The sequence below is a fragment of the Lampris incognitus genome, chromosome 14, assembly GCF_029633865.1.
Source record: "Lampris incognitus isolate fLamInc1 chromosome 14, fLamInc1.hap2, whole genome shotgun sequence".
Taxonomy (NCBI): domain Eukaryota; kingdom Metazoa; phylum Chordata; class Actinopteri; order Lampriformes; family Lampridae; genus Lampris; species Lampris incognitus.
The window spans coordinates 39,685,700-39,695,363 of record NC_079224.1 but is presented as its reverse complement, the minus strand read 5'-3'; the positions used below and the strand labels follow the sequence as shown (position 1 = coordinate 39,695,363).

The 9,664-nt window shown below is 42.8% G+C and overlaps 1 protein-coding gene across 1 annotated transcript in view; it reads left to right on the top strand.

The window, feature by feature from the left end:
• Nucleotides 1-2,290: 2,290 nt before the first annotated feature.
• The window catches only part of yeats2 (YEATS domain containing 2), a 43,129-nt gene continuing 35,755 nt past the window's right edge, over nt 2,291-9,664 (top strand). The window contains exons 1-9 of the mRNA XM_056293270.1: nt 2,291-2,423; nt 2,684-2,789; nt 2,955-3,052; nt 3,298-3,396; nt 3,496-3,723; nt 3,828-3,946; nt 5,096-5,257; nt 6,979-7,090; nt 9,346-9,390. Coding sequence (XP_056149245.1) covers nt 2,690-2,789; nt 2,955-3,052; nt 3,298-3,396; nt 3,496-3,723; nt 3,828-3,946; nt 5,096-5,257; nt 6,979-7,090; nt 9,346-9,390 — 963 coding nt within the window. The 5' untranslated portion in view covers nt 2,291-2,423; nt 2,684-2,689. The remainder of the gene's footprint in view (nt 2,424-2,683; nt 2,790-2,954; nt 3,053-3,297; nt 3,397-3,495; nt 3,724-3,827; nt 3,947-5,095; nt 5,258-6,978; nt 7,091-9,345; nt 9,391-9,664) is intronic.

Below are 9,664 nucleotides of genomic sequence, written 5' to 3'. Positions count from 1 at the left end.
CAATAACACGCTTCCAAAATTGAAAATCTCTCTGAAGCCACATGTTAAGAATTGACTTGGTTTTCTTAATTTTAGGAAGAAAATTTAGCTGCTGTCTGAGAGCCGTATCCTTTGAAATGTGAATTACACATTGTTTAACAGGGATATTGAACATAAGTTTCCCTTCAGTCTCATATAAACATAACATTTCACTTTTGTTTATATTGAGCTTGAGACCCGAAGCGGTTACATGTAATGCGCTCTGTATTTGCCATTTATCCTTAAGAAACAATACCGTGTCATCAGCTAGCTGTGTAATCTTTATCCCGCTGTCAAATATAGTTAAGCCTTGTATATCTGGACTATGTGAAATATTTAAAGACAAAAGTTCAGCAACAATATAAGAAAAAAAAAAAAACAAGAAATTGGACATCCTTTACGTACACCTCTTGAAATGGGGAACCTTTCTGAGATGTTGGGATACAGAATGACAGCGCTGTTTATGTCCTTATAGAATATGGCAATATTATTGATAAAATTATTTCTAAAACCAAAAATTTGCAGGGCTTGTATAATGAAAGAATGTTCAATTGAATAGAATGCCTTATAAAAATCAAGGAACACAACTAATGCATTTGAATTTGTGTTGTTCACATAGTCAATTAAGTCTAATACTAATCTGATATTCGAGCTAATGTGATGTTTGGCCATAAAACCATTTTGGTCCTCACTTATTATCTCTTCTAAATTATTTTTAAAATGTTTAGCATGAACCTGGGATAAAATTTTATAGTCTGTGTTTAAAAGTGAAATGGGCCTCCAAGACTAAGGCGAGAATAAGATGTCTACATACAGGCTGTGTGATCAGGAGGGGTTGGAACATCCCAGCTGTTGTCTTCTTACTGCCCCACCACTCACTGAGACAGAATATAAATCAACAAGCAACAATGAGAAACATGAACCATCAATAAGACTGTTGCAAATCTTCTCATATGAGCATTGGAACTTTCACATCTTCCAAGGAGAGATCAATCATGAATATCAAATTAAAAATGATGTTTTGATTATTAATCGTGCATAATGCAAGCTAACAGGAAAAAAAAAACGAATCAAGCATTTTATCTCACCAGAACACATGACAAAACTACAGTATTTTGAGGTGGGCTTTGGCACCTTGTGCACTACTCATTACTCATTCACGCACATTGTTTGGTTTTTCAGGTTCTGATTTTTATCAGTCAACATATGGGGTTGTTTTTTTTTTATCAAAACAACAACCATTCTTCTTGACAGGTTTAAGGTCACGCCACCTTAGTATCTCAGCAGTACAAGTTAGACTTCATCGAGTCTCCCAGCAACTTAATTAAAGAAATTCCAAGACAGGGGAATGCATGAAATTTCACCTTGATGTGAGTGCATAAACCCTACAAATTAATTACACTGAATTTTAGGGCGCGTGTCTCGTAAATTCTCCCTGATTCTAGTAAATCGACGCAGCTCTCGTGCTGGTCTGCTCGTGGTGCATGTGATATCAAACATTTGCAGTAATATTGAAGGGAAGATGACAACAATAAACTTGATCTATCACAGGTAACTGGATGTCCAAGCTCCAGAGAGACGGAGGGGTGTCGGAAAACTATCTTTGGTGTTGTAGCGAATTCGGGGGACGACGCAACCACAGGAACTGCCGCGGCCGGGAAGCGAACCCGCATGGCCCGCACCGCAGGAGGCATCGCTAACCGCTCGACTAAAGGGTCGGGCCCGCCAGCCAGCGGCCAGCCAGCGGCCAGGGTATCTTCTTATCCATGCACGTTACAGTATGCTCGTGTATTAGAGTCACATAGATGTATAAGTTAATCTGCGCATGTGTGGCCTTAATGTGGAGCTAGTCTGCAGGTACGCAACTGGCCCCAAAAATGAAAACGCAACGAAATCGCGGCCGTGCTGCTTTCCGATGAAGCGATTAAATCGCTTCTTTCTTCCCTGGGCCTGCCTGGTGGAATAGTGGCCTCTGGCGGCCGTTCCTCGAACTACAAGGGCAAATTCTACCCATTTAGCTTCTGCGCTCACTCCCGAGACTTTATTAGTTCGCCGCACATGAGTCTTCAAAACAACTGTAGTTCACCGGTGCGCTCGCATTGAATTAAAGTGCACGTCAAATAAAGAGACGCTGAACCACAGGGCTTTGCTCCAGTAAGTTCGCGTTTCTGGACACGCTCTTTGCGCAAACGTGTGCGCGCGCGCTAACCTCGCTAGCATTGGGCTAAGCGCGCTAAGCTAAGTTGCTCGTCGCTGCGCCGGCTGCGTTAGCTTAGCTCTCGTCCGGCTCCTGGGCGTGAGGTGCGGGTAGATGTCGGGAACAGATGGGCCGCGCTAACGCCACGCTATCACACGTTGCGCCTCTAACCGTTTAGACGAGGCCGCCAGACAGTTAAACTGCACAGGTGACGCTTTGTCAGGGGAGCGTGGCACGACGCAAGGCGGGGGTGGGGGAGTAGTTAGCTCGGGGCGCAAGGCGGCGTCGGGGCTCCGTTACCTGTACCTTGTTAGCCTAGCTGTTAGCCTAGCTGTTAGCTCCGTTGTCAGCCCGGCTGCCTGTGCGCTAGCCGGCTAACTCCATGCTAACTTTGTTGACTTAAACTGGCACAGACGCGGTCACTCATGCCAGTTTGTTTTTGTTCTGTTCTGTCACCCCCCGTTTTAGGTAGTCATGTCAGGCGTCAAGAGGAAAATAGAAGACAACGACCCAGACTATGATGACATTTCACTGGTCCAGCAGAACAAGAGGAACAAACTGGTTGAACACAATGGTAAGAAGGTAACGTTCTAAGCACAGCCGTTGAGCTTACACCTGCCTCAGGTGTTCGCCAACTTGTTGTGGCATCGCCTCTCCATTCAGACCTACGGGCGATGCGCTGCACCTATGTTTGTGTTTACCTCTGTCACTGATTCCTCCCTGTCCCGACCTTTAACAGCGCGGGAGGCAACGGTGCAGAAGATAGAAGCCATCATCAGAGAGCAGTTCTCTTTGGAGATGAAGAACAAAGAACATGAGATAGAAGTGATAAGCCAGGTGACTAACTGGATGCAGTTAAAATAGATTTCCCTCTTTTTTTTGTTTCGGTTTTGTGTGTTGTCTCCTCTGTTTGGATTGTTCTCTAGTAGTGTTGTTTTCATTTTTGATAGGCATATTGCAAGAAATGTAACTATTTTTGAATGGAATCCTTCCCCCACTTGCTACCTCGTGCCCATATAAAACAGGACTCTTCTTGCATGAAGAATTCATATAGGTTTTTTTTTTTACATGTGTATCTGCAGCGACTCAATGAAGCCAGAAGGATGATGGACAAGCTAAGGGCTTGCATTGTAGCTAACTACTATGCCAACGCAGGGCTGCCAAAGCTCCCAGAGGTTAGTGTCTTTGAAATAGACACACTGTATTATTGCCTGTTGGTTGTGGTACGACGTTGACATGGTTTGGTAGTGACAGCCACGTTTCCTATATTTTCTCGTCAGGCCACCAAGAGTGACCCTGCGGTGCTAAACCATCCAGCCATCAGGCGGTTCTTGGAGTCTCCTTCCCGGTCCTCTTCCCCCCTCAACCAGGGTTCTGACACCCCTTCCCTGGCCCCTTCAGATGCCGAGTCCCTCTCGCAGCAGGAGGGCACTGAAAGGGATGGAGAGGGAACGTGGAGAGAAGAGATTAGCAGACAGGAACGCAGGCCTGGACGCAACACAGGCAAGGTGAGCTATTTGGACAGAAACAAGGTGATCAATGATAGGTTGGAAAATGGATTTTGGCACTAGACTTCAGTAAACCACTCAAAGTGACCTTTTCTGTTTTGTAGGACACATTTGGCATTCCATCGTCGGTTGGGGCAGAGCATAGAGTGACTTACCACACCACTGGGGATGAGGCTTCTAGACTCTATGCAAAGAAGACAATTGTGGTGGGAAATGTGTCCAAGTATGTGACTTACCAAACTCCACTAAAGCTTCATACTCACTCAATCATCCTCTTACTGCTCAAGCACAATAACAAGGACAATTTTTTACGTCATCTGGTCTTCCAGTATTAAATCGGCATTATGAAGCTACACATAGCATCAAAAGTTAAGACATTTCACAATTTACCTTTCAGTTTTTTGTGCTTTAAGTTTTGGTAATGTGCCACTACCTCTTCATGTCTCTTTGGAATTAGTTAAGGTATCAGAGCAGCACCAAAGAAATTAGATAAATGCAAGTCAGCACTAAGTCTTTAAACAAAAGAAACTACCAGAATTAATAACCTATAGTGCTTCTTCCAACTGTTGTGCTTCTGAACATTGTAGAAGCCCATCCTCACAAGAATTTCTCAGAATTTCTTGTTTTTTTTAGTGTTTAGTGTAAAGGTTGCCTACAAGTTCAGTCTTGATGCAATTAAAAAAAATGCCACATTTCTTCAGTTTTCCGCAGGGCTAATTTTTGTTAAGTGAGATTCATATTAGTGACAGCACCCTGTGACATCCTTTCTCTTAAGAATGTTGATTTGGCATATGGATCTAATGTAATTATGTCTCAGAAAGGGTTAGCGGGACATGAGTAAATAAGTAATTCCTCTTTGTTAAAACTACTTATAATGCATAAGTCACTGTATGGGAGACAGTAACGAAACATTGATTTGATAAAACTTCAAGTTTGGTTTGATCAACATTAATTTTAATGAATTTCACTCTGGCGGGCTCTTGATGAACTTGCATGGTGAAATGTTTGTCTGTGAAGTGTTTTATGGCTGGCCTACATCTGTGATAATCTCTCTATACACAGAACCCTGGCTGGGACCCAGGCAGTCTCTCTCTGTCTTTCATCCCCAGCCCCTTCGAGGCAGCTTGCCCCCCTTCTTCCTGCCCTCCCTCTGTGCAAACACTTCTCAGAACCAGTGTCGGTTTCTCGACAGTCCTGCTAGCCCACATGTCTGTCAGACACTTTCTCATTCTCCCACTGTCTGTGCCCTATGTCCTTGTTTCTTTCTCAGTACATCTTTAAATCCTCTCTATCAACTCTCACCCTCACATTATTTTTTACTGTCCTCTGGCTCGTCCACCTTTCTCTTTCTCTCGCTCTTTCTCTCTTGCAGGTATATCCCCCCAGACAAGCGAGAGGAGAATGACCAGTCAACCCATAAGTGGATGGTGTACGTCAGAGGCTCAAGGAGAGAGCCCAGCATTGACCACTTTGTGAAAAAAGTCTGGTTCTTCTTACACCCAAGCTATAAGCCCAACGACCTGGTGGAAGTGAGGTGCGTGTGCCTGTTTGGGTGTATGCATGTATGAGAAGACAAAATGCCTCTGTGTATACTCATTGGTCATGGCCGGTATGCTGATAAAGGCAGAGATTCTCTTATTAAATGGGACACATGGGTGTTGCTGTTCTATATATTTGCCTCTGGCAAGAACAGTAGGGGGAAGGATGAGGAGAAACTTGTTCTCGTTGTCTTTGTCGACATAGCTTCCTGTTGCCTGTAGAATCAATATTTGTTTCTAGATCTGTGATATTGTACGTCATTAGTTTCCACTATTTCCATGCACCCCTCGTCCTTGCCTTGAAATGACTGAAGAAATAATTTGAGGTAACACAAAACTACTTTGAAGAATATGAACCAGTATTACCAACTGAAAGGTGCAACTCAGTCAGGTTCTCAATGCAACATTGAGGCTAGTTATTAGTTGCCAAAATGGGCAGAAACTTGAGATTTCCAGTAATCCTCATTCTGTAGTATACATCATGGCGGTAAACAGTACTAAGCAAAACCCTGTGGTTAATGCTGCCCTCCTGTGGACATTTTAAAATTCAAAACTACATTCCAAGTTTCCTGAAAAAGTGTACATGAAATTAAGTCACCTGATAGATGTTTTTCCCTTGAAGCAGGACTTGGTAGTTTGACTTGAAAAGTGGAAAAAGATCACATTGCAGACCACACAAACATGTAAACACTTAGGTCCTTAGGTGGAGTTCTGCGATGTTATTAAACCAATGAGTCAGACTAGCAATCATCAACACATGACTAATACAGTGGACACGCCTAACTCATACAGAATGTGTAATCGCTCAGAAAACCTTGAGTTTCTGAGGACTTATTTCAGCCCAGGGCGCTTAAGAGTGGAGACTGGTGTGACTTGTAGGGTCATAATCAGGCTGCACTGGCACAGTTAAAACCGTAGTCTCCACGTTGTAGAAGTGGCAGAGGATTTAAGTTTGCCTGTGGCTTTTGAGCGAATTATCTCTTTGATCAGTCAGCAATTCTGATCCAAAGCTGGAGCCTCCTGGCTGTTTTAGCTGACAAAGGACTCAACTTTGGTGCACCAGCCCCTCATAAGCTCCCACTGATTGACTCAAGTCTTCATCTCAGTTTAACCCAACATGGAACCAAAATTCACTGTTTATTCTGACACATCCCAAGCATCAAAGTATGGGAGAAATACACGTAGGAAAAATATAGGTCCTGCTCTGAGTTCTGCACATATTCTTTCTAGAGCCTGCACGCATGCGTTTAAATGGAAATTTTGCTGATTTTCAACATCAGGTCCACGTATTAATCTCAGGTTAATCTTGGATTAAGCCAGGTTGCTGTAGCAGGCAACAGTGATGCAGACAACATTGACAATTATTGCGTACGTTATAGAGACGTCAATCCGAAGATTAATACATGGACCCGAGGTTAAAATTCGCCGAAATTTCCCTTTAAGACAAACACATAAATATGCATACACATACATGCCTGTATGCACGCAAGCAGATCAGCCTGTGCTTTGCAGAGATGAAAACCCCAAGCTTCAAAGAGAAAGGAGATGAGAGGAGAACCTTCAAGTCATTGATTTTGGAAGATTATTAACTCCAGCTGAGTCAGAATGGAGGGTAGGAGATTAGTAGATTTCTGCATACTCATTGTTATGCATCATCTTTTTTTGGAATGCAAATTTAAATGATGTTATATAAATCTTTATGTTCTTCTGTCCTCAGTGAACCTCCCTTCCACCTGACACGGCGAGGCTGGGGTGAGTTTCCCGTGAGGATCCAGATTCACTTCAAAGATCCCCGCAACAAACGCATTGACATCATCCACCAGTTAAAGGTCAGGCCGCCGTAGTCTCTGTCCAATTGACTTGCTCTTTAGAATGAGACACATTGTGTTCAGACTTCCCATCGCACACTCCCCAATGCTTGAGTCACTCTGTTGTCACATCTGTCTTGACCATGGCCATTCCTGTCATTGATAAATTGGGATACTAATCATATTAATAGAGTAGAGTAAGAGTAGAGCCGTTGCTCCTTTGCATCGAAAGGAGCCAGTTGAGCTGGTTCGGGCATCTGATTAGGATGCCTCCTGGGTGCCTTCCTTTGGAGGTTTACCAGGCACGGCCAACTGGGAGGAGACCCCAGGTAGACCCAGAACTCTCTGGAGGGACTACATGTCCAATCTGGCCTGGGAACACCTTGGGATCCCCCAGGAGGAGCTGGAGGGCGTTGCTGGGGAGAGGGACGTCTGGAGTGCCTTACTTAGCTTGCTGCCACTGCGACCCGACCCCGGAAAAGCGGCTGAAGATGAGATGAGATGAGAGATGAGATAATGATATTAATGTGTTATCAAACTTTGGGGCTTGCACATTACAAGACAATTTCACCATGTGGGACTTGAACACACTTGGTGCAGAATAAAATTTAACAGGACAATGTTATAGTAATACGCCCCTGTAGCATTATAACAGTCATAGTTTTGAAAATGCAAAAGATGCGTACATCTAAAAAGCCTCTTGATAGACAGACAGGTAGATATAAATATACTATATATCTACATCTACCTATATAAATCTATCTTGTTTTTTCTTTGTCTCTCTCTCTTTATATATATATATATATATATATATATATTAATTGAGGTTAATTGAGGTCATATTTGTTAAGTTTGTGTCTTATCTAATGTGTTGTCGAGCGCCAGTGTGGCGGTACAACTTACCGTTAGCTAAGGTAACTTAGGCCCTGTTCACATATGGCATTAACATGCATCTTGGGTGATCCGATCACAAGTGTTAACAAACTAACTAGTTAGTTAACTAAGCTAGCTTGCTGACAAGTTAATATTAACTTGGGCAACAGTTCAGAGCTAATTTGGGTAAATGGCTAAAATGGTTAAAATGGCTGCAAAGGACTGAAAAAGCAAGTCTCTGAAGGTGGATTGTGCTTGTCGTTAGCTAGCAAGCTAGCAGTCCTTATCTGTATTTTTGCTTTGTTTATAGATTAATGTTGTTGTAAAGTGTTATGATTTAAAAAAAAAATATATTTATGATTGAAGTTAGTTAGAATGTGTAAATACTTAAAACAGCTTTAGCTCGGTCACTAGTGTGGCCAAAATTAGCATTATAATTATAAAAACAATTTTTAGCTATCCTTAGCTAACGTAAAATTGTCCCTGTGTGTGTGTGTGTGTGTGTGTGTGGGCACTGTGATGGACTGGTGGCCTGTCCAGGGTGTCTCCCTGCCTGCCGCCCAATGACTGCTGGGATAGGCTCCAGCATCCTTGCGACCCTGGGAGCAGGATAAAGCAGTTTGTTAATGAATGAATGAATAAGTAAATATTATAACACACTGATGGGTGATAAATTAAAAGAAAATCCTGAATGCTTGAGGGGTCCGGGGGCTCTGTTATGCTGTAGGGGCATTTTCCTGTCATGGTTTGGGTCCACTTGTCCCCTTAGAGGGAAGAGTCACTGCAAATTAATGGAAAGTTATTCTGAGTGATCACCTTTATCCTATGATGAAATGTTTCTGTCCTGATGGGAATGGTCTCTTCTGGGATGACAATGCCCCCATCCACAGGGCACGAGGGGTCACTGAATGGTTTGATGAGTATAAAAATGATGTAAATCATATGCTATGGCCTTCGCAGTCACCAGCTCTCAAGCCAGTTGGACACCTATGGGAGATTTAAGACCAACGTGTTAGACAGTGCTCTCCACCACCATCACCAAAACACCAAATGAGGGATTATCTTCTAGAAGAATGGTGTCCATCCCTCCAGTAGAGTTCAGAGACTTGTAGAATCTATGACAAGGAGCACTGAAGCTGTTCTGGAGGCTCCTGGTGGAGCAACACCTTACTAAGACACTTTATGTTGGTTTTTCCTTTCATTTGTCACCTGTGTGTGTGTGTGTGTGTGTGTGTGTGTGTGTGTGTGTGTGTGTGTGTGTGTGTGTGTGTGTGAGAACAGTATTATGCTATCAGTGTATTATCAAAACTGATGTTTTATCCCAAAGTGTGTACATACAGATTTACTTTGGCCTCTACTTGTAAGTTTTATTTTTCACCCCTCTTTGCTTCCTTTTCCTACAGTTGGACAGAACATACACAGGCCTGCAGACACTGGGGGCAGAGACTGTAAGCCGATTAAACATACATAAACATTTCTCATTCTTTTTGTTCCATCTCTCCCTCTCTTCATCTCTGTCTTCATCAAGGGATCCTCCTCAGGTCTAGAAAGTGTGGAAATTCTAAAAGATTGATTTGATAATTTCCAGGTCTTTCAGCGTTTAATAATCTGTACAAATATGAGTAAATATTTTCTTCCGTCCCAAAAATCTCTTGTCTCTTGCACATTTAATTTAGTTGTACACTCACTCTCATTCCAAAAGAAATTGAAAGAGTTCAATAT